The 25,904-nt window shown below is 38.0% G+C and overlaps 1 protein-coding gene across 1 annotated transcript; it reads left to right on the top strand.

The window, feature by feature from the left end:
• The first annotated feature begins 10,834 nt into the window (after positions 1 to 10,834).
• On the top strand, positions 10,835 to 24,024 carry LOC109063238 (LIM domain transcription factor LMO4). Its single transcript, XM_042758214.1, has 5 exons — positions 10,835 to 11,179; positions 13,147 to 13,387; positions 19,438 to 19,534; positions 19,870 to 20,025; positions 23,103 to 24,024. Exons 2-5 carry the CDS (start codon positions 13,152 to 13,154, stop codon positions 23,109 to 23,111), a joined length of 498 nt encoding a protein of 165 aa, XP_042614148.1. The 5' UTR covers positions 10,835 to 11,179; positions 13,147 to 13,151; the 3' UTR covers positions 23,112 to 24,024.
• The last annotated feature ends 1,880 nt before the right edge of the window (positions 24,025 to 25,904 follow it).

The raw sequence follows: 25,904 nt of genomic DNA, 5'->3' as shown, positions 1-25,904 counted from the left end.
CTGAGGTTAGACGTTGTTATTAATTGTACACCTCGGACAAAAGCCGCCAGTTAAGGAACCGAGATGAGAAACCGGCGTGACCTGGGTGTTTCATTTCAGGATGAGCTTAATTAGATTCGCTCCATGTTTCCCGAAGGGCCAAAATTAGAGCCTATTCCTTTTCATTTTTTTGCCGTTGTCTTTGTTATGTTCACATTGTCTCAGTTCATTATTTCCACAGGCATTTAAATTTGTGGTATAATGACAGTTGGTGTCCACTGAGAGAAAAGGTAGTTTAGGCCAAAATATCATTCTCTCAGTTTCAAAAGGGCAAATGGAGGACACTTTTTATTAGTGTTCTTCATTTTTTTTTTTTTGATTCATGCCGAAAGCAATTAAAGGAAAAATTGTATAGAGAGCCTTTTCCTAATGTCTTGATGGCAAATGCTGTTATGCAAGCACACTACTTTAAGGAAATCATTTGAATTAAATAAAGACAACACCTTTATCTGATATCCAGCCAATTTAAATATTCCTTTACCTATATCCCTTCATTAGCTGATACTATGTTAAATGATCGAAATCTCATGAAATCGTGAGTTCCTTTTCTAGACCCAAATTACAGTGACTATGGAGCCATTCAGCAGCGTATCAAAGATGGCAGAGGCAGGGGGGCCTTCTCCACAGGAAGTTCCTGCAAACAGAGTGCACCCACTTTTTAAACCCCATTTGTCTTGTTAATGGGCCCCACTGATTACCTGATTGCACTGGATGACTGTGGAGAAATCTGATTGCGTGAAATTATACAGAGCAAAAACTTTTGATTGGGGAATGGATCTGGGATGCTCGTTGCTACCATTTGACAGGGCCCCTGTGAAATTTGGCCTCATTGATTTCAAATCAGCAAAGTGTAGTGCATAATTGTAATCAGACCCCATGTTCACAGAGCGGTCTATTTTAAAACCCAACTTCCTTGCTGTGCCAACTTTTGAGCCTTAACAGTATGACAATGACATTAGACCTTGTTAATTACATGCCCTTTAAATAACTATTATGAGGTCTAAACCCTTTCTGCCTGGAAGAACATAGAACGGATTTTATCCCTGAGGGTCACTGCCTTGTACAATACGCTTTTATTAATCACAAGTCCAGCTGATACTTCAGATCTGTTACCTCAATGTCTAATCAAGCCAGTTCAGTCTTTATAAAACCAGGTAGCCATGGCAAATACAGGGGCTTGTCTAAATCCTGCATCTTTCATGTCTGACATTTGTGTGATAAGTCATTTTTTCAACCTTCAGCAGTGTTCATTGGTCAGCTTTAGGTTGTTTTATAAAAATATATATGTATGGCTTGGCTTGATTGAAAATCCTCTTCTAAGTTCACATGTGGAATTGCCAAAAACTTAACAGAGATCACAAATATTATGAACAGTCCCATCTCATTTCTTCCCACTCATTTGGACATCTTTAAAGAGATGAAACAAGTGAATTCTGTACCTCCACTAGAAGTCCATTCCACCAAAACACTGAAGCTTTAAAAAAGTTCATAGAGAGATTGTAAAAGAAATTCATATGACTCAGACGATTTAATCCTCATCTTCTGAAGAGACACATTCACTTTGATGAAAAATCAACCCATTTGTTTTTGGCTTTTATTTACATATCAACATTGATCAGCACACACATAGAGCACATTAAAATGGTAAATGGAAGCTCAGCCATACTTGACATACAAGAACCAATGAGGCTTGTTCTCGCATGTCACACAAGCACTTTTGAGCATCCTCAAGGACCAACTTGTTCTCGTGCATCAAGTGATCTCATTCTGAACTGTCTGAAGTGCAAGTGTTTTGGTGGAATGAACGTTCAAGGACGGGACAGAAATCACCAACCTAATCTCATTAGAAAAATGGGCCTTTACCAACATTTTTGTAACGACTTTTATTCATTTTCACACAAATTATGATTACACAGGCAGTTAATTATTGATTAATAATAATAACAACTCACATTTAAGACTACATACTTCATCTTTCTTATAGCTGCGACACCTTTTCCTGTTGGTTGAGACACTTATTTTTCTCTGTTAATTTTGAAATTAATAAAAAATATGAGATAAAATGAGGTGCAAGCCATAGAGAATCATGAAAAGAAGCCTCTCTTTGTGTCTTGCAGCAGTATGAAGAACATCTGCTCCATAGGATTCAAGAGATTCTGGCAGTTCTGCTCACTTCATTAATTAACTTTCCAGTGATCTGACATTCTGTGCTTTCAAGTCATTGTTTTTGTGCACACTGTTTGCAGTGTCTTTCGTTTGCCATGGTCAAGTTCAGCATCGCCATGGTTACAGCACTATATGGACATGAATGTATCCCCCATTTCAAAACTGACATTTGAATCATGCAGCTTATGTAATATAAAAAAGTATACATATATAAAATATTTTAAGTTAAATATTTTAAATCATTTTATTGTTAAGGATAAAGTTCTATGCATCTTTAACTAAGTCTGTTGACTTAATCACTGTACAAAGAAATTCGGGCCAGTTGGCGTCATCATATTCCTGTCCCACCAAACTTTCTACCACCTGCAAAAACTTCTAATGAAACCATCACCAGTCGGGCAGAGTTTATGAGGGAGGGGAGGAAGCGGGGGGGAAATGTTAACACAGATGTCCAAATAAGAGCGTGAATGATTCATTCTGCCGAGATTAGCCTCTGTCTCCAACAGCAACTTTCCCAGGACTCAGGAACTCTCTGCCTTTCAGTGCAGCACACAGGATTGTCATCAGAAATTGATTTTCCTCCTGAAAGACAAATTGAATCGCATATGAAACAGAAAGAACAAGAAAGCGCCTGTCTCCACGTCCTGTCTTCCCCCCATGCTTCATTCCCAGTATACCTCTCACCTCTTCTCGCGCCCTTGTTCCTTTCTGTCCATCCCCCTCGTCTCTTGTATCTAAGTGATCTGGAGTGTTCAAACCTAAATTAAGATCTGCGGCGAGATACACGGTTCCCATAGCTACCCCTCAAACAGTGTTGTGATTGCATTATAATCCGACAGTAATCAAATCTAAATGAAACAGGGGTGATAAGGATGCTATTTTCAGGCTTTTTGTTTGTGAGAGCGAGTGTGTGCATTGCCTTTTCACTTTGTCCTTTTTCACTTTTTATTACCTTCCAATCAGCTCAGCCTCGCAGTGGCTTTTTTCATTACTTTGGGCCATTGTTTTGGACAAACATAGTTGTAATGAGCTGTAAGAAGAGGAGATTAGCCTGGTCAAATGATACGGTCTGACTGAAGGGATTTCACACACCAAACACACCACATCCTCGGAAATCCAACTCTTCTACTAAAACTCAGCCATGTTAACCGCACATTTCATATTGGCACCAAAGAAAACTGTGGGATTTGTGAGAATATAACCTTTCAAATGTATGCTCTTCTGAATGGTGTTGTTGGGGATGGCAAAAGAATAATGAGAGGGTTGATTGTTTTGATGTTGAGGAATTTGGCTTTTCTAAAGACACATTTGACAGCGTATGGGAATAATAAGACAAAAGTCATTGAAAATTAATTTAAACCATGCTAACTTGTGTAGTGTTGCTCACCATTTGTGTAGTTACTAGTCATTGCCTTTACTGTAGGCAAACAGCGGCATCAGTTTCATGGATTCATCCCTAGCCCGGCCTTGACTGAGCTACCTTGTAACTGGAGTCCTTTGAGCTCTGACTGCAGTGTTTCTCATGAATCCATTTGATCAAATCATTCACCTCATCAAGTCTGTCCCCTCTGTCTCCGATCTGCTGTACTGTGAATATGTATTTCAAAACTTTTTTATTTTATTTTTTTTAATCATGGGCAAAATGTAATATACACATTTTATTTTTTTTAAAGTACACTCAACAGGCCAAGTTTTTGTTTATGTTTCCCTGTTTTTTCTTTATGTCAATGACTTTGGACTTTATGCTGACACCTACTGGCGTGGATGTATGAAGATAATTCATGCTGCCACTTGACATTGCCCCCCTTTTTTGTCTGTTTTTCGATCTCATACTACAGACATAGGCATTCTTATATTATATTATATTATATTATATTATATTATATTATATTATATTATATTATATTATATTATATTATATTATATTATATTATATTATATTATATTATATTATATTATATAATATAAGACTTTCACTTTGTTAAAAAAAATATTTCAAAGAAATGCAATTCTTTTTAACTTTCTATTCATCAAAGAATGCTGAAAATGTGTCACAATTTCCCAAAAATATTAAGCAACACAGTTCTTGATGTTTTTTTTTTTTTTTTTGCTCCAAATTAGCATATTAAACATATAAAAATTGTGTCTGAAGGATCATGTGACACTGGAGTAAGACTGGAGTAATAGCTGCTGAAAATTTTACTTTGCCATCACTCAAATATATTATATTTTAAAATATATTAAATTATATTTTAAAATAGAAAACAGTTTATTTTAAACTGAAATAATATTTCACAATATTATCATTTTACTGTATTTTTTTGTTCAAATAAATGCAGCATTGGTGAGCATAAGAAACTAATAATATATTATATTAAAAATATTAAAAGTATTAAAAAATATATTATCAATACTTCAAAGGTTGCTGTTTAATTGTTTGGGTTATTTGTGTCATATTTATGCATTGTTAAGCACCTTAAGCACTTAAAAAATATGTTATAGAAGTAAACTTACAGTTATTATTACAAGTAGGTTTGTCAGTTTCGTCCCAAGCCTGGTCATGTGATACAAACATAGCAAGCTCCTGGTCAGTGTACAGTAAAACAGCTTTTACATGGCTTCTAGAATCTTCATCTCATTTGAGTGCACACCCTGTTAATCATATTCATTAAAAGTATTTTTTTTCTTTGTGTAAAAATGACTACTTCTGAAAGGATTTTTCATTTTTTTTTTTTTTTTTCTTTGTGTAAAAATGACTACTTCTGAAAGGATTTTTCATTTTTTTTTTTTTTTCTTTGGTAAATATGAGGTCTATTCTGTTGATTTATGGAGTAATGTGTGAGTGACTCAGCAAGTCCGGTTCTGTTCATTTGACATGTCTGCAGTTTGTGTGCATGAGTGGGAGAGGAATCCCGCCGAGCACACGTCCTTAGGCAGTCAAGGAACAAACAAGGCTGGTGTGTGTGAGGGGCGCCCTAATGTCCATCATCCTGGTGAAATTATCCCTCCTGTTGCAGCCACTGATCTACAGACACATACGCTTACAGCTAAACCCCCTCACCCCACACGCACACACAATGAGACAATACCCTCTTTCATAATGTCCTCATTTTAATCAGCATTAGAGAACTGGGGAAATCACATTTTCTCATCTTTTCCTGAGGTAGAAGCTCCTAATGACAGAAAGAATGGTAATTAGAGTGGATGAGAGGTGAAGCCTGCTGAAGATGTCTTACATGAAAAGCAAGAGAATAGTCATGGATAATACCTGAGACTTGATACTTTAAGCTTGTTTTAGTTTTTTTTTTTTTTAGTTTTTTAACCTCTAATGTTCTGTTGTGATTGACTGTGACTGTTGAAAATGAATTTACTTTATGCATGTATGAAAAATTAATTATAGTACTTTCAGTAAATTACATACAGTAGAACATTGATAGTATTGATCAAACGATCTTATATTTTCAATGCAATATTTTTAATAGAGGACATGTTAATTTTGCTTATAACTATTATTTATAAAATTAGGATCCATAATGTTACATGACTCTTTACTCCTTTTTTGTTATTTATTTATTTGGATATTTAAACGTTTTGGGGGTACTCAATCCCATACAAAACAAGGCAAAATTCATAATTATAATAATTTTATTTTATTTATTTATTATTAGAATTGTATTGTTCATTTTAATTTTGTTTACCTTAAACATTTGAAACACTAAAGACAATGTATAGTACAATTCAGAAAAAAAATACACTGAGCTAAACTTTATTCATTTATTTATTGATTGAGGTCTTTCTGTGCCAGCTTATAAATGCGATGGGAACATGACCAAAATGTGATATCCAAGTAAGGCTTCAAACCCAGGTAACCCTGCTGATCTCCAAGCTTTGGCCGCTTATTCTCTTCTCAAAAACTGTGAAATACATGGATTCTTGCAGGTATGAGCTGATTTTTTTTTTTTAGAAAGGGAGTCTATAATAGAGTATATAAAAGGATAAAAGCAGTCCTTGAATGAAGTGGGGCTACAGCCAAGTGAAATATGCTCCCAATTACTGCGATGGCTGTAGAGGCCTAATAAAGTGAACGTCTCTACAAGACGCTGCACTATAATGGAGCCGGGCTAATTTTGCTTTGACTGATGAATTTTTGTCTCCCGTCGCGCTGGGTTGAATAATTATGAAATTTCTCACAAGACATAGCGACTCATTAAGGATTAGCGAGCTTTCATTAGAGTGATGTTGTTCGAGGGCCGTGGCTGTTCTGATCAGCATAATTATGGGCCCTACAGAGGGAGGGTCAGGCAGTGTGTCTTTGTGTGTGTGGTCAAGAGGACTTGAAAAAGCTGCACCTATACAACACTGTATGGCTCATAATAAAATATCTCACCAAAATGATCATTTTATTTACCTCTGGTCCTCTTGGGTATCCCTGCATACTTGAAAAAGCTGCACCTATACACCACACGCCAAAAAAAAAAAAAAAAAAAAAAAAAAAAAAAAAAAATATATATATATATATATATATATATATATATATATATATATATATATATATATATATATATATATATATATAATCAAATGAATGAATTTATGATTTTACATATCGCAAGGTTTTACATTAAATATAGAAAAAGATTGTAAAAGGTGTACAGTAAAATCCTGTTAATTGTTTAACAGTAAGTTACCTTAATATATAAATTATATCCATCCATCCATCCATCCATCCATCCTCAAATTCAGTTCTCAAAACTGCAAATGGTACTCTTGTGAATTGTATTTTTGTTTTGTGTCCTAGTATTTAGGGACACTTGTTTTATGTTTTATGTTTTTGTTATCAAATGGGAGTGTCAACCCCAGGATTTCCTGTCTGTGCAAATAAAAAAGACTAAAATTAAAGCCCACTAAAATTAAAACCCACACACCATCCATAAGTTTGTGTTTGTTAATTATGTCTGGGAAATTAAGACACAGTGGGTATCTTACAGCCAGTTTCCCAGATATGATTGTATAATAGTTTTAGTCTAATCTACTAAATGTGTTGTGAGTAGCCAATTATCCAATTGCATGGATGAGGACACAGTTTTATCATTGTTTACAACAATGTAATTACAAAAAAAGCTTTACCAAATAACTGAAAGAGATTAACATATTAGGACCCTTTAATTGCATTTAAATGACATGCATAATGTATAAATGCTCGCCAAAGATGGAGAGCTGAATTCTTGATGAAGTTTCCCAAACGTTTAGCTACACAAATGCTCCCCAATTAATTCTGCTGGGTCTGTTTCTCGAGTCCATGCGCTATTTGTTAAGGAATTATCGATTTGTATTTAATTAAGCTCACTTACTTGCTCGCTGCTGACACAAGATTGATCAAAGCAGTCAATAACAGCATATTAAAGAAATGACTCTGAGATTTCTTCGCCATCTTTATGAATGTAGAGAACAAACAATCTGTCTTGCAATATGCTGTTCAATATTTCTCAGTGTCACACCACCCATCTAGGTGCTGCAGGCATGTTACATTCACCTGGGTAAAATACACTCGCCAGGCTCATGATGGAAAACGGAGAAGGGTTAGCAACAGTTCCTCACATAGATGATATGAGAGCAAAGACCTCAGGCACCATTGAATTCACATTTGAAAAACCATTTCTAGCCAGTTGACTTTTCATTTCATTTGGCCATAGATTAGCTCTCAGTGAAGGGCACTGATTGGGAACTCAGCACTGCAATGCTGAATTCACTGAAAAGTATACATTTTCAACCACTACCCTCCAACATTTCATAAAAGGCATTTGTATTTACAAATCAATAATCCATTATCTCTGTATTAATGCAAGGCCTTGACACGAGCACGGCTATAATGTAACTACTGCGTGTGGAAATGTTGTCTTAGAACAGGAATAACAGCATTTTGTCCTATTCCAGTTCCTGTTTCATACCTGAATCATATCATGTTGCGTTTTTATGGGTCTAAAATGTCTTTAAGGCCTTTCCAGCCTTTTCCCATTGCTACGTGATGGAGAGCCACTCAGTTTAACAGCATAATAATGTAATATCATGAGGGATAAATTTCTTATTTGAAATGAAGCATCACGGTGAATACTCTATATTTCTTACCAGCTTCAATTGGTTTCCCCCAGAGGACACAAACTTCATTATGAGCTCTTTCTCTTCCTCTCTGGGGGTATCAATACTTCATACCTTCACTTACTTGCTGCTCTTGCTGCTGTTTAAACAGTGCTGCTCCTCTATTCTGTTACTGCTGTTTGTAATCACAACATAGATGTGGAGGATTCGCTTTAGGACATCGGGAGATCAGAAACAGGGGCTTGGTGTTGCTCTTTTCCGTGGGATCCCCTAAGCACCCCCTCCTCATTATTGTGTGTGACTATCATATTGCAAAAGGAAAAGAGAAAGAAGCATTTTTTTTTCTTGGCCATTTGTGAAAAGCTCATTAAAACAGCCCAAGAACAAACAAAGCTTTTCCTCCGAGGCCCCCATTCAGAGTCATCCCATAATTTCCCACTTGTTTTAATAGTTGAGATAAATTAATTATTCCTTCGTGGAAAATACATTCTTTGCCATCTTTGGCTCATTGTTCTTGTTGGAGAGAACTGAGCCCGATCCTGTGAGAAATAGAGTTGCCTTTCCTGCAGGGAAATCAAACTGCTTGCTGCAATCAGCCAGGACCAGCCACAATTAAACCATTAGTTTCTGGTATAGGAGACTCTTTACACAATGTACATCTTACTAATGAATCCAGAGGCAACTCATAATTACACAGTTTTGTCTTGTAAAGATTAGCTGCCCACTGAAACTCAGTAGAACATCACATAATGTTTCACTTCCTGCTGCTGGGACGTTGAATGAAGACAGTTCTCAGAGTGACAAATGAAAATCAATTAAAACCTATTATAAAGATATCATTCCAAAAGGGGGGGGGGGGGGGTTGCAGATGGGTCATTTTCCTTTTACTTTTATTAAATGTGTTCATAACTTCATGATAGAAAACAATAACTCATTGCCTTTACACAATGCAAATTATTGTGCATTTGTAGGTAAATATTAAAGACATTAAGTCTTGATGAGATGAATGGGCCTCTTGGCCTAAAAAAAAATCTGTTAGGTGGTTCAGGTTCTTTAACTGTAAAATGACAAACATTTAGTCACTTCTTAGCAGGAACATGAGCTAAATGCAGCTATATGTATCTCTGCCCATGGAAATATACAAACAGCCATTTCTCTTATAAGGTTTAGTTGAAAAGGATTTGTTTTTCATGGCAAGTCTGTGAATGTTGGCAGATTTAGACAAAATTTGTGACATATTGAGGAGCCTTATCAGTTAGTTAAATTAATAAAAATATTGTAGATTATTTTCAGAATGTATTCTGGTTATGCGCATCAAGGCTTTGTGACTAGACAGTACAGGAGAAAATCTACTAGTTGTAACAACAAAATCTATTATTGTAGTTCTTCTTTCTACCAGTGGATGGCGCCACTGTAATAAGGAACATAAGCGTGACTTGTCTGATGGTAGACTGAATGTTAACCTTGTACATGAAACCAAATGGACTTTTATAGTTATAGTATTTTTAGTTTGTGCACCGTAGTCGGTATAGTTTGTGCACCATAGTCAGTTTTTTTTTTTTTTTTTTTTTTTTTTTTTACTTTGGAATGGTTAGAATTGGCAACAAATCCTCTCATTATATGAGAAGAATCATAATCTGCCATTGCAGGGGAAATATTTTCAGAGAATACTGAATTCTGCTTGCCTGTTATACTAACATACACCGGTTGTACCGTTTCCATATATCAAAAAATCTGTGTACCACTTTTTTTTTTTTTTTTTTTTTTTTCAATATTGGCTCTTTACACAGCCTTGTTTTCCCTCCTGTACTTCTGCTGGTATGATAACAAAAATCACAAGTTTGTTTTAAAACTTTTATGAACAAAACCAAGGGCTGTCAGTAGGCTACATTAAAACGAATTATTCATATTTAATCTCAAGATTTCCCTGAAGTATGAGACAACAAAATATGTAAGTAACAAATCTGTTTTGTTGGAGTTCTCCAGATGCAGAATTTGTTTTTGCAGACATTCTTCATAAACTTAAACTACTCTGCTCAAATAGCTAACAGCTTAAAGTAAAGTATTTATTGTGAACCAGAAACTATGCTCTTAGCAAATCAAACATTGTCAATTATCAGCATAACTAAAATTATAAGACTGTCTACTCATTTTCCATAGTTGAGAAATAACGTAAGAAATAAGATGCTTTTTTTTTCTAGCAGTTTTTGCGTTTTAATTGTGTTATCATTTTAATATAACAATTTCTTTGTAGTAATTGTAAGGCATTCTGTGGTCCCTTCAAAGTTTGCCGAGCCCCCCTAGTGGGTCCCGGCCTCCCGGTTGAGAACCACTGCTCCATCCAACCTCAAAAAGCAGAAAGAGCCCACTCAACCGCAATCTTTCCTCCTTTGAACAGTGTGTGTCTAAATCAATCTCGCCTTCTTCTGATTGGCTGGATTTGTGAATCCGCTTGAACGGGGTGCGCTATGATTGGCTGCAGTCTGATTGACGTCATCCTGTGAGAGGAGGTTTACGCTGGGCTTTTTTCTGTCACTGACACATGTAGAGTACAAGCGACAAGCAGCGGCCAGACATCAACGCGAGTGGACAGTTCCAAACAGAGTTCTCGCTTCCTCTATGGAAATTACGGAAGACATTCCCGAGCGCTCGTTTAACCAAACCGCAGCCGATCTTTCCAGTCATAACCAGAACATCTGAAAAGGTGACGGGACGGCAACAGTGGAAATACAATCTGAAATCTCCATTTGCTTGACTCTTTCGCAGCACTGAAGTATTGTCGAGTTTGCTGGACTGTGCGCGTTCTTTTTATTGTCTACCGAGAAAACAGACTGCTGTACATTTCTCACCAACCATTCAACCATTGCATTTCATATAGGTGAGTACATTACCCAACATCACTTTTTATTTTATGAATAAAAAATTCATGTAGCGAGAGGGAGACACGTTTTGTGACGGAGCGTCACAATGTTCCAGATTAGTATGTAAGCATAAAAAAAGTCAATTATTTATTTAGAATTGTTCGTTGTATTTTATTTGTGTTGCATGTCACGAATAACGTAATAACTAGAGCTTGTAATGTATTGTATTGGACATGAGCGTTGCGCTTATGTGTTTACTCCCATCAAGACCACACATTTAGATGTGAGCTCGATGGAAATTGCAGGCTTTTTGAGTTTATCATGTCATAATAGTGCCGCAGAAGTGCGCGCGTGCTGTACAGATTATCAACAAACCATAACATAAGCGCAATTCTGTATCTTTTGCTGTGGTTTGTGCATTGTAGTAGTAGGAGCAGCAGCTGCAGCTGTATTTAGGCTCCAGCACTGCGATCTGTATTTCTGGCCATGGGCTGCTGATCTGTTTTATATTTCTGCACATCCCCTCGCTTAAATTGCCTGTCCGTGTAATTACTTGAGTTTGCCCATTTGACTTAAAAGCCACCCCCTCCCTCTCTTCAAATATCCCCTCTTCCTGCTTACTGGGAATGAAACTTGACGATGGTCCGATCTTATTTATCTGGGGGAGTCACTTTCGGTCTCTGATTCATCTCCCTTTAGATTTAATCAGCACTAAGGTATTGCTTGTCCCGAAGAGCCTCTACTAATGGGGTTACTGAATGCCTCTCTCTCTCTCTCTCTCTCTCTCTCTCTCTCTCTCTCTCTCTCTCGCTCTCTCTCAGTGCAATGTTTTCTACCCCCCGCCTCTCTCTTCTCCTCTAATTACCTTTCAACAAAGATTTGGCTTACAGCCTTCCATGAATATATCTTCAATTTGAATCTTTCCCACTTCGGTCCAGCGGTCCTCCTTATGAAACCTGGGAAAGATTAAAATTTCAGATGTATTAGTGGAAGGATGGAGCAGAAGTGCACACATGCGGTACTGATGGATCAACAGACCAAAGTACAGAACTGCAACCATAAATGAGGGTTTGTGGTTAATGTGATTTCTGTCAGAGGCAGATATTTCTGTGGGCCGGTATTAACTGATTCTTGCATATGCTGAATGATCCAGCATACCGGGGGTAATTTCACGCGGCAGTGACCAGTCCCCAAAGCGAACGCTACTGAATGTTCTTCATGACGTTGGCTGGAAATCCGTCATCTGATAACCTCAGTGAAGGCGAGTGGAATATGTCGAGCTCTGAATGGTTCATGCAACTTCAAGGTTCCCCAATTAACTGCTCCACTTCTGGCCGCAGTAGCACTTAGGTCTCTCTCTCTCTTTCTCATGTTAAACATCATGAAGGTTGAGGTAAATGTGGTTTAAAAGCAATGTAGACAACCTAACAAAAGCCAGCACCTTTTTAATTGTTCCAGCGACTCTAATGTTATCAGCAAACTTACATTTATTACAAATGGACCAAGGGAGCTGACTTCAGCACTTAGATAAAGATCAAGGATAGTCTGCCACTTAAAACAATTCTCAGATTTGCTTGCAGGCATCATATGCATTTCAATGATTTCAAAAGAGCTTTTAGGAAGCGTGACTCTGAAAACATGAAATGTTTTGGGTCAGTGTTCAGGCTCCAGGTGTTTTAGATAATGCAATGACAAAACTTCTGTCAGAAGTTCAGGAAACTTAAGTGTGCTGACTTTGTTAGATATGGATTATTTTAATGCTGATGGTATTTGAATACTTTTCTGGCAACCACACCTTCCAAAGAGGTTTGCAGAATTTTTTTGAGCAAAAAAACTAGCAAATGTTAAAAAGAAATAGTCCTTTATTATTTTCATAATGTCCTCTTGATGCACTAATAAAAAAAAAAAAAAAAGAACTTCTTTACTCTTAAATGACTGCTCAGTTCTAACCATGTCTCTCTTCTGTCTTATTATGTTTCTGCAGACACAATGGTGAACCCTGGAGGAAGTGCCCAGCCCCCACCTGTTGGAGCGGGATCTCTGTCGTGGAAGCGCTGCGCGGGCTGTGGGGGAAAGATTGCCGACCGTTTTCTCCTGTATGCCATGGACAGCTATTGGCACAGCCGCTGTCTGAAATGTTCCTGCTGCCAGGCCCAGCTCGGAGAGATCGGCACATCCTGCTACACCAAGAGTGGCATGATCCTATGTAGAAATGACTACATCAGGTTCGATATATTTATTTTTCACAAACACAGCCATATTCACATGTTTGAGGAAGGTGTCAGCACTGAGGTCTTTTTGTGTTCATAAAGGGCATTCCCTTTATGTTCCTTCATATTGCTGATGCGCTGGGGTCTTCACGAATGTGTTTTGAGGATAGTGTTTTTGTGCTGTGCTCCTTTCTCAAAGTCTTTGAAGCCAAACTTCAGATCGTTCATACATCTGGATATTATGACAGCCCAACGACCACATGAAATGACATTAGGCATGTAATGATTAGATGAAGTGATGGTTGTCAAGAAAAAAAAAAATATTAAGGAAAAAGTTAGAAGCCATCAAGCTTCTCACGGAGTGGAGCGTATTTTCCATTGAGAACATGTGTCTCAGATTGTGCCGTCAGCGGCCCTCGTTAAAGCACGCTGGTTTAAACCCTCAACGAGACACTCTTAAAAAAAGAAGTCAAGCCACTGACATGTTGACAGAGCAGAAGACGAAGGGGATTCTCTCTGCAGAACATCTGCAAGTCTGTGGCTCTCGCCATATTTCATCCTTAAGCAAAAGAAGCCGTGCTGCTAGGATAATGTGTGTGTTTCCTATACGAGATGCTAGAAAACTCGATTTGGTAAGGCAGAGCTGACCTTCGACTCTGCATGAATTTAAGAGAGTTTTCACATCCTCTCCAGCATGTTTTGTTTATAACAAAGAGAACATTTAATTAGCAAAAATACCCTTTTTAAATATTTACGCAAGTAAGTCTGACACCCAAAGCGGTGGCAGGGTGACGGCTCGGCAGTCTCACTCAGCTGATGTGGATGGCCTGATTTGACAGGCAGATCCTTCAATGCCTTGACCTCTGCAAGGGCAAACAGAACGCCCTACGAAGCCTCCAGAACTTCTAGCATTGAGAAGTTTGAAGTCTTCTTGGATTATTTCTTTGGTTTTGAGGGAATGGAAAAACACTGTTTGAGTAACTTTGATAATGGAACACCTAGATTTTTCTTATTAAAACAGGCAGACCAATTTAAAAGTTAATTCATAAAATGGAGTATCCATGATATATTCTGCTCTTCCTGCCGGAAAAGAGTGTTTTTTGGCAGAAGTGCAGTCATTAGTGAGTATTTACCTTGGCATGTGCTTCGCCCTGGATAATTCAGCGAAGCCTCGCACTGACACTATTGCTGGCAGGCTTTAACAACAGGTGTCAACCAGAGCAAACCTGAGACGACCAGTCCAAATGTGAAAAGTGCCTTCACTCTTTCCACTTCACCTGATCTGAAGGGATCAAGTCCACAAGACTCGCCACTAGAATTGGGCCTGTGAGCCTAATTAAAATGAGCAGGGAGGGAAAAGTAGCTACACCTTTCTCCTTGAAATGAGAGCGCATCGGGCGGGAGAACAGAGCTAAAACACAACTCGTGCGAGCCTGTGATCTGAGGAGAGATAAGAGAGAGGGGAAAAATAACATCTGACAGTGAGTCCACACAATTAAAAGCTTTAATTAGAGTCCCCCTCCATTTTCCTTTAGTCCTGAAGGGTTTTATCTAATGAGATCTAGTGCCTGGCTCCTATCCGCTTCCAATGACGTGTCCGAAATGAATGAGAGCCACATTGCAAACAAAACATTTAATTAACCAAATTGGCTTTTGAGAGAGCGGGAGAGCGAGGGAGAGAGAGAGAAGAGGGGATTATTGCGAAGGCCAGTCCCCTTAGGGGATTTTAAAGGGGCCTCCCTTATTTTTGTAATGGATTATTAAATTGCCCTTGCTGTGTAAATAATGAAGTTACATATCCAGAATTATATTAATACCACTGATGCAAAGAGGCTTAGCGATTGATTGGGATGGAGCGAGCGAAAACGCAACCCATTTTCCCTAATGGCAGATGGGGGGAAATGACATGGGATGATAGGCTTCTGATACCACTCAGCTCCAGGCCACCAGCGCCAACTCTGAGCACAAGGGCAACTGCCATGAGTTGTAGATTTCAGCAGTTTTAGCCCCAGAGAAGCAGGAGGGACTCATTCGAAATCATGTTGTCCCTAAGCCATTGCTGATATTTTTTTTTGTGTGTGAGCTGGAGAGAACGGAGACAGAGAGAGGGAGGGAATTCATTTGGGGAGTGAGCAATCATGTGACCATTAGGTCGGGGGGAAAAACACTGTCATTTTAATTGAATAGAGCCAGGTAATTAAATGGCACTTTTCCAATAGAACGTGCTAGGTAAATCTAATAGTTTGTTATTTAATATCACTTTGAAGTCTGCCCACTCAAGCACTATGACAGCACGGGAGCATGTGAACTATTAAGCCAGGAAATACTTGGATCTCAGAAATTAATTAAATCGCATGCAATTTAGGGGAAACGTTTATCTTGATTTGTCATAACAGAATTAATTCAAGGCCTTCAATCCACTTGGGACTGGATCTGTTGCTCTGAATTAACCAAGTGTCATTTGGCTGCTTTCAGCCCCCTCGCCCGCCCGCCCGCCCGCCGCTCTCTTTACCGTGAAATCTCCTGCTACCCTTCCCTTCCACCCCACCCACCTTCTCTCTCTCTCCCTCTCTCTCTCCCTAATGTAACATTGCCATTATACAAAAGCCCTACTTAAGTATCAATATGGCCCAGTGCTTTTAAGGTGCTTTGGCTGTTAATGTTGAGAGGCATTTTTATAATGGACTGTGTTGCAGAAATCATTGTTGTAACAACTTACATCTCTCCACTCAAAAGGTTCCGCTTAAGAGGCCGAGCTACTGCCAGATGGCCCAAAAACAGCCCTGCTAGGTTGTATTTTACCTCACAGTCGGTATCCAAAATTAAATCCTCTAGACATCGCCTATGGAGCGCAGACAGATTTCTTGTCTTGCTTTCGTAATGAAAGACAGCCGTAGATTGTAGCCCCTCTTTATTCCGCCCGTTCCCGAGACGGAGCAAGTCAATAAATCAGCATTCCGCAATGTTTCGCTGACAAAATCCTCCTCCTCTGATTGATCAAGGGGCTGAATGCCTAGAAAGTGAGAAAACAGCAAAGGAAAGGCTGATTTGAGGAGAAGGAAGCCAAAACTGGTGGTGTCATTGTAATTAAAGAGTCCCTTGGCCTTAATTATGGTGACCCGTGATATCGCTCCTCTACGCTTCCCTCGTCAGCACAGAAGTTCAATGGCGAGAGAGACCATTAGAGGTGAGGAGCAGACTGATAGCAACTTAATTGAGCACCTAAAGCCTTCAGGCCTTTAAATCAAATGCTATCAGCAGCCATCCCCTGCTCAAATAATTAACCTGCTATACTATGTATAGAGAGGCAAGAAAATAAAAAGGTTGCCTGGAGATTCTTCACGGTTTTCCTCTGAAAGACACTGGGACAATTAAAAGGGGAGCGCACTCTGAGGCCGGATCCCAGATAATATGTGCTTGTAAGTGAATTTAGGTGCGAGCTCTCGGGGATTGTCAAATCAAGCACACGTCGTGGCGTGGCAGATTGCTTTCTCAAGGCCGGGGGAAGATGTCATTTTACAGGTGAATCAAACTGCAGCGTTTAAAGACCTTCCCCCCTGACATTTGCCTAGCATGACTGGCCCATCGACGCCATTGAAGCTGCGCTGTTGTCACAAGCCTACAGCTAATTACGTTTGAAATTGAGTTTTGATTGAGCTGCTCCAATCGATGCCACAGCCAAATTTTTTTTCCCCTCCCCCCGCCTCCCCCTACAGCCGCCGCTGAAGAGAAACTCTCAAAGCTTCACTCGCTCGTCGTGTAGTGCCCTCAATAAACGCCACACGTGTATGCAAAACATCGCAGGTGACAGCAGTTTCGATGTCGGAACGTACACGTTCACATGCATGCTGTGATGTTATATCGGCATCCGTACAATGTGCGTTTATCTTTTTACGAGTTGGAAGAATCTTGAAGAAGAAATCCTCCATGAACTCTTAGGTTAATCTGTAACTGTGTACATGAGGGACACGCTGTGACACCCAACATTTCCTTCATCTCTTTCCTCTCTATCCTTTTGTAGCCATTCCCAATGTCCCTCCCTCTATCCTTCTAACGGTCGCTTTCTTTCTGGCTTCTTTCCTCATATTTCCCTCTCTCTCTCTCCCTCTCTCTCTCTCTCTCTGGAGCTTGTCAGATGCTGTGGTCTTATTTGATTGCATAGGAAAAGTGCAGTGATAGAGCAAACAGCCAGTGAGATATGATGACAAATGGGTCCAGATCCCAGTAAATTACTTTCTGCTCAAATCGAAATTTCATTCAGTTTGTTGCTCGGCAAGATGAAGTAATCTAAATTGTGGACTCAGAAGGCAGATAGAAAGGAAGCAGGAGCAAGCATTTCATTATCAAGAGACTGAGAGAGAGGGAGAGAGAGAGAGAAGGTTAGAGACGAAAGAGATGAGCAGAAGCAAATCTAAAGTGTTGACACCATGATTGAAAAGGTTAACCCATGAACATTATATATCAACCCGGGTAGCCAAGGGTTTCTAATGGAAAGGCGGCAGTGACTGAGCACTCGCTTGAGTCCTAATGGCAAAAGCGCTGTGTCTCCGCCTAGATGTACAATCAAATATTCTTAGGCCCTGATTGCTTATGTTCTAGGTTATTATTAGGTTGCAAAAAATGAACACCAAAGGTAATACTTAGTCCCAGTGGCAGAGGCTTTAGGAGGACAGGACGCAGGATTTTTTCATTTGGTTTGCCAATATTACTATGATTTTATTTTTCCTACATCAGAATGTTGAAGATGTAATTTGTTCTGCATGTGTGCATGTGAGAGAGAGAGAGACTGTGAGAGGGAGAAAGGGAGGCCCGGGCACAGGATTGAAATGGTTTAACCTATCCTCGCAAGGATTCGACTGTTACAGTAAAACAAGGCCAAACAGGTTAACAAACCTTTTTTGATGCACACAGAAATAAGGACCTTGTGATGTCCATTGTGTTTTATTTAAAATCTCTCAAGTCATCACTCATATGACTTACTTTCAAACGTAGAACACAAAAGGAGAAGTTTTTAAAAATGTTAATGCTGCTCTCTTCCATACAATGAAAGAGGATGCTGGCAATGGCTTTCTAGCTCCAGAAAGTACAATAAAATACTATGAAGCATTGTAATATTAGTCCACATGCATTATTTACACCACCTTTTAAAAGTTTTAAGTAAGATTATTTTTTTTTGGATACTTTTATTCAGGACACATTAAATTTACCAATATTGTTGCAAATGATTTCTATTTCAAATAAATTATGTTCTTTTAAACATTCTATTTAAAAAAGAAACCTGGACAAATTATTCTAGGTTCCACAAAATAATAAAATAAAGTAGTACAAATAAAATAAAATAAAAATAAATAAATAAATAAATAAGCAGCAGGTTTTCAGTTGTGAAAATAATAAGTAATGCAGCAAATCAGCATATTAGAACCATTTCTGAAGAATCATGTGACACTGAAGACTGGAGTGATGATGCTGAAAATACAGCTTTGCCATTATAGGAGTAAATTACATTTTAAAATATGATAAATAGAACACAGTTATTTTAAATGGTGATAATATTTCACAATATTACTGTTTGATTAAATATATGCAGCCTTGATGAGCATAAGAGATTTCTTTTGAAAAGATAAAAAAACGTACCCCTTTTGAACAGTAGTCAACCTAACCTTCTGAAGCCACAGGAGAAGTTCATTTAAAAAAACAGACTGAAAATATTATTTATAAAATACCACTGGAAAAAAAAAATCACTATTAAAATGCATGTAATTTATGGTTTTGGTTATTTAAAGATTTAATTTGTTTGCACAGGTCACACTGTGTGAACGAAAATAGATCACGTAAAGGAGTGAGATACTGGTCAGGAGATATTGGTGTGAAATGTGGTAGTAATGTTTGTGTTCCTTCATATAATTTGTACATCTTAATGAATAGTTAATGGTAATTTAATGGTAATTTCTGTCATGCAATAACATTCACAGTGTTTTGATTTAGGTTTTGTCTAAGACAGATTCAGGGCTCACACTTTATCTCTTATTTTGACAATGCTAACATGTTTCTGTTTCTTTTCACAGATTATTTGGGAACAGTGGGGCGTGCAGCGCGTGTGGTCAGTCCATCCCAGCCAGTGAACTGGTTATGAGGGCACAGGGAAACGTGTACCATCTCAAGGTAACCTTTAATCTTTAAGTGACCACTGCTGCTCTAGAATTAAATGCTTCACTGCACTACAGAATCCTTTCACACTCCATAGAGTCTGCTTTTCAATGATTGTTTGATGGTTTTTTTTGTTTTTGTTTTTTTTTTGATTGATTGATACCAAATCAAAAATAGGATGTGCATGTTTTAGTCAGTAAAATATTTAGCCCATGTGGAATCCCCATAAGGAAATAATGAGAAGTTAAAATAAGTAGATAATGATTGAACTTTTCCAGAAATTGATCAGAGATCTTATGTAATATGCTGAGAATTGTGGGTAATGGAGTCCTTTTCATTGTCTCCTGCAGTGTTTCACATGTTCTACCTGCCGGAACCGGCTGGTCCCTGGTGACAGGTTTCACTACATCAACGGCAGCTTGTTCTGCGAACACGACAGACCCACAGCACTCATCAACGGCCATTTGAGTTCACTGCAGACTAACCCTCTACTGCCTGACCAGAAAGTGAGAGCGGCTATCTGTCTGCAATCAAAATTTCACACTTAAAATCCTCTTCTATATGTTCAGGACCACTTAATGTATTTTTTTAAGCCAAACACACCATTCAGTCAGTCCTTAATCAAAGTACTGCTTTTAATTTCTGTTTTATTTACATAGTGAAGTTTTAAGGAACAGAACCGTACATCTAATGCTGTGCCCCTAACCCATAGTCAGGTCTAGAGGACAAGTGTAATTCATCCTGGCTGGAAGCTAAATTGATCACAACTTGCTGAAATGAGATCACAGCTAATGCAAGCTTTTTAGATACAGGACAGGCAAGGAGTGGAAAAATGTATTTCTAACTCTGACAAATTCACATTCAATACTGATTATGTAGAATTCATTTGCTATCCACAAGGTACAAAACTTGAAATCCTGACAATATTGGTCACAGATTTTCATGTACTCACTTAATAATCGCTCAATAACAAAAGGTGTGTTTTCATTTCTTAATCTGCTTTTATTATATGTTTTTACAAAAAAAAAAAGCTAGCTGGCATCAAGCATTCTGTCCCATTTTCGTTTCTGTTTTCACCGCCACAGTTCTGTCTGACTATTTACTCCTCCGACGCTGCACTGCAAGCTTTAAATAAACAAAACCAGACGCCACGCAGGCAAATAATTTACCTAATTCTCCTTCTCGCCTTTGGGACCGTCTGCAATAAGACTTCATTGTGTAGTCAGCCACCCGCCGATAGTATCACTCTGCAGCACTGAAAACATCAGCTCAGTGACACATAATCAGTATTGATGGGGATGTGAGAGTGTATGTGAGAGAGCTCGGACAGTTGTCGAGTTTCCCAGTGAACATTTATTTCACCTTCAGTGGGAAAAAAATAGTTTTGAGGAGAGACGTAGTGAGCCGGGGGAAACAGCTCCATTAAGCTCGGTGCTCCGTTAGTGGCCTTTTAAGGCATCGTCACTTTTACAAATTAGCTCCAAGAGCATGTCGAGTTTCAAATTGAAACCCTTTGCATTATCATGCTTAATTTTAAATGTCTGTTTAAGCCCCCATCCTTCCATTCGTCCTCCTTCCTCTGCCCACCTCTCGCTCGGCGGCTGCCGCTGTGTAAATATGAGGCCTCATTCTTTATTTATGTGCTGACATCAATTGTAGTGAAAACAGCTGAATTATTAATGCTAAAATGCAATCTGAATATTGGCCTCGCTGCTTTAATTATAGCGGAGAGAGAGTTCTTAAATACACCCAGATGCCCCTCTTCACCAAGTAGGGATAGAGAAGGTCCACGTGTCCTCAGGAGATACTTAAAACAGTTGTGTTTTTTGCTTGGTACAGAGAGATTCAAATCATTATTAGGAAACTTATTCACCACTGCAGTGAATATACAGCGTAATTCATGAGATTACAGTGCATTCTCTCTGCTCAGATTTTGAAGTTTGCTGTAATTCTCCTCTGGACCTATAGAAATAAGCTGAGAGCTGAAACAAGCCGGTACAGAAAGGAGCGCGAGAGAGAGAGAGATGACTGAATGCTTCCCTAGACAGATAGGAGGCCTCGTCCGGCAGCCATTGTTTTTATTATGTGCAATTTCATGGTGACATAATTGGTGCTGTCCGTGTCCACGGCTGAGGACATTTGATGCTCATTTATTAAGTAGCTCCCCGGCTTCTCGCTAATCTCTTTGTTCAGGACAGACAAATTACCTTTCTCATGCTGAGCCTGAACCCAGGGGATCCAAACCTTCACAGCCTCCGTCTCTTTAATTAGCCCTCCAATGTGGGGTGGCGTGGGGGGCTTGCAATTACTATTACAGTAGTTTGAAACCCCTTAGTAACTTGAGGTAGGACGGGAAAAGCAAATTGCCCCCCTAGAATGTTTAAAAAACAAAAGGAAGGAGAATGTTAGGGGGTAAAAAGTTTGCCGTGACTGTCTGTGAAAGCAGAACGCTGTGCTTGGATATTGGGATAATTGTCTCTCCTGCGCAAGAACTTAGCAGCATGGGGACTGTGGCACATCATTGTTAAAAATGAGACAAAAAGAGACTAGCTTTACAATATGCACTTAAAATGCAGAGGAAGTAGGGCAGCAGATGGATTTGAAAGCCTTACTGATCAATGAGTTAATCAGGGGGCTTTAGCAGAATTGGCGGTCTTCATTTGACAATGGAAATAGAGTATGTTATTTAAGAGAACATGCAATTTTTATGATTCCCATTGAAAGATGTTGCTATATTATATGACTTTTTAGACTTACTACAACAGTTTTTTTTATTATTATTATTATTGTTTTTATTTTCAATTGAATTTTCAAAACTTGCTGACTGTTGCTTATATCAAAATGTACATTTAGTTAATTTGGGTCAGTGTCATGACATTTTTTCAAAAATATATTAAAACACAATTCACACTTCCAGTTACTTGACTAGACCTTTTAAAAGATGAACATGATTTTAAGGTCTGTAATAAGATTCATTTATCTGTTTCATGTATTAATACTTGTGGTGTGACCAGCATAAAATAAAATAAAAAAATAAAATAAATTAATAAAATAAAATAAATAAAAACAAATTTAATAAAATAAATTAAAATACAGGATATGATACCAGAACAAAAGGACAATAAGTATTTTAAAATATCAGATAATTTGACATTTTAAGACAGGGCAAGTGAGAATATATATTTTATTATATTTATATTTTTAATTTAAAAAACTATATTTAAAAATGTTTAAGATAAAATTATCATACACATGATTATGATTAATACACGCATATATATTCAAGGTGAACAGAAAATGTTATTCGTTTGGATTTAATTGTTACTTTTTCAGAAAATGTTGTCAATAAATGTAAACCTTGTTTTTTTTTTTAATATAGTGTATAAATGTTTTCAAAACCATATGTAATCATATATAATACAATCAACTTTTTATATGTTTTTAAAGAATATTTGTTAAAGGTTTTTTTTTTTTTTTTTTTTTTTTTTAACTTTGACAAAATTTGTCATCAACCCAATTACTGGTTGTAATCTTTTTGGTTGTAAAAGTGTTTCTAACCAGTTTCTCTCTCTTTGTCTTTCAGGTGTGTTAGGATGTAGGAGTTGCTCAAAGCAGGATGTGTGCCTTCATTTCAGCCCCTCGCTCATTGTCACTGAAGACCTTTTCGGATCGGACCCCATCCCACTCCTTTTCTCAAAGCTCCGCTACTCCAAACCAGAGCGCCGATCTCAGGCTTGAGCTCCACCTTGATCTGCAATAGCCAGAGCCCCCCTTTCCCACCCTTTACTCCAAACTCCCGAATCATGGATGGAAAATACCCATGAGGCCCTGGAGGGGGGATACTGAGGACTCTATGAACTGACCCAGACGAGACCTCTGATCCTGAGGGACTCAAAGACTGACACAGAGAGAGACCAGCTGGAGGATGTTGTTTTTGAGTAAAAAAAGAGACAGAAAGGGTGAAATTAAAATGACAAATGAAGCTGATCCACTACAGCGATTTTTGAATCTTTCGTAACACTTGTTTGAAAATTTAGTGGGGGAATACTGACTTTCTTTTTGCCTTTATATTTTTGTCCTACCTTGTCTATTCTCCTTTTCTTCACAACATGGTATCTTCTCTTTCTATATTTTAGATGTTGTAAAGGGAACGTGTTTCATTTCAGATGATATAAAAATCCTGAAGACTGGGTTCAAAGAAGTATCCGTGGCTTTTTTGTGGAAATCAAATCATGAACACTCTTGGTGTATTTGTAGAACTACCATGTACAGTACGTATGCATGTAAATGTTTTTGTCCCATTGTGGCTACCGTACATACTACACACAGCAGCTAACTCTATTCCATTTTCCCAAACAAAAAATGAAGCTCATAGCTGTCAACCTATAAATGCAGAATGAGAGAGAATTCTATTTGTGATATTTTCAGAGACATTTGCTCCAATATGGTGTATTTAATTAATAAAAAAATGAAATTAAAACATCCCTTTTTAAATCCTATTTAAATCATTTCTGTGTCAAAGATTTTTAATATGAATTTGGCTGGCAGCTGAAGTGAAAGTCCTCATGTGAAAAGTTTGTTTTTATGCTCAATTACGTATGCAGACTATGTTTTAAGCGCCATGAATTTACCTTGGGTTAGTCCTAAATCTCTCACAGGTGTTCACCTCTGAAATCACTCAATATGAATTATGTACAGTATCTCAAAGAACACTCTCAACATCCAATTTTCCATCAGGAGACCAAAGGATTTGTATGATCTCAGTAATTCATCTTGTCGAGTTTCTCTTGAGAATAGAGCTCATTTGCAAAACTATGTTTTATTGAACCTCCCTAAATGTGGTGCCATCTCTCTGTTCCTTAATTGTGTCATGTTCTTATGTCGTAATTATGAATGCAGATGACGGGGTGGCTAATTGAACATGGATAAACATGTATACTTTCTTCTCTTTTCATATGAACATGTTATTCATTCCACGGTCCTTGTAGCGGACAAGAACAGGGGGTGGACATGCCCCTTTGAAGATTCAATTACCGCAGGGGGAGAGAAAGGTGTTACAGCTTTCTGGACCCACACTGAATGGACTATTTGCAGAACAAATCGGCGTTTGAAGCTGTTGCTCGACTTAATGGGTATGAAGAGGGCCTGATTTGCATTCCCAGAATGCTCTGCTATAATCCGCACTCAGTTGTCAGACAGGTGGATAGGGAGCATGGTGACAATCTTTCATCATATCCAGTATTTTTTTGAGCATTTTATTACAGCCTCTGGTAAGGACTAAACCCACATCTTTATTAGATTTTATTTAGCTCATACACTCTAAAAAATAAAGTTTTTTTTTTTTTTTAAGTAATGCGACTTTTTTTAGAAGAACATTTTTTTAATCTAAAGAGCCATTTGTGGTATTAAAGGTTCTTTATGAAACCATAGATGCCAATAACATTTATTTTCAAGAGTGTATTTGAGGAGATTTTGCTACAAAAATGTTTTTATCCGTATACTTACTGACCTGAAATAAAAAAAGGGGCATATTCTGGCGAAATATTCAACTCTGTGTTCATATACGTTCATGCTGAAAGACTCCCTCTAAATTTTCTTGCTAAATTTCTGCCATCTATTAATCAAAATGTGTTGAGGGAGATATTTAAGAACACCAGAGCTACAGGTTGAGAGCACAACACATCTCGATGCATCATGTACAGTTATTATCTGGAAATACACTTCGGATGCCTTTATTAAAGCAACATGAAAAGTGTAATCATAACAGGTGCAAGGGTTTGCCTTTTTTCTCAGTGCATCAGGAATTCTAATTAGACAGTCTAAATACACAGCCATCTCCAAAGTGCTTTAGCAGAGTTTGCCTCAGCTGTAAAACTCAAGGAATGTCTTTTGGTCTCCATTGTAGAGAGAATCAAGCTTTAAATATATCTCAACAAAGTGATTCCAGAGGAAAATCATAGAGCTCCAAAGGCCTTTTTCTGTGTGAGTTGAAAAGACATGTGGTCCTTTTGTGAAAGTGAAAAAAACTGTCTGCTGATTGGTACAAATGGTCATTTAACCTTCAAGTTTAAAAGTGTCCTCTTAGTTATTTTTTACCATGTGGTGCCGGTATAATGTGTAACGGATACAGGATCTCCAAAATACTTTTATGAGCAACAGAAGATTGTAGTCCAACAACAGCTGGTGTTGGACAACAGCTCTCCTAATATCAGCAGCTATAGTAACAGTTAAGATAATAATTACATTGGTCATGAGGATTATAACGTATTGCCATTATTTTCAAGTTATATTTAGACACATGTCAGTATGCATAGTGTGCATTACATCGCTTGGATACTTGAAAACAGCCAGCTTGTTTCAGTGGAACAAAGGTCAGACTCACATC

The sequence above is a fragment of the Cyprinus carpio genome, chromosome A6 (assembly GCF_018340385.1).
Source record: "Cyprinus carpio isolate SPL01 chromosome A6, ASM1834038v1, whole genome shotgun sequence".
In the NCBI taxonomy this organism is placed as follows: Eukaryota; Metazoa; Chordata; class Actinopteri; order Cypriniformes; family Cyprinidae; genus Cyprinus; species Cyprinus carpio.
The sequence above is the reverse complement of the archived record's forward strand: the minus strand, read 5'-3'. Positions and strand labels throughout refer to the sequence as shown.

Excerpts from the sequence above, each read along its gene's own strand:
- LOC109063238 (XM_042758214.1), top strand. The coding sequence starts at position 13,152 with ATGGTGAACCCTGGAGGAAGTGCCCAGCCCCCACCTGTTGGAGCGGGA. Across the intron at positions 13,388-19,437 it reads TGTAGAAATGACTACATCAG|ATTATTTGGGAACAGTGGGG; the intron begins GTTCGATATATT and ends TTCTTTTCACAG. Across the intron at positions 19,535-19,869 it reads GAAACGTGTACCATCTCAAG|TGTTTCACATGTTCTACCTG; the intron begins GTAACCTTTAAT and ends TGTCTCCTGCAG.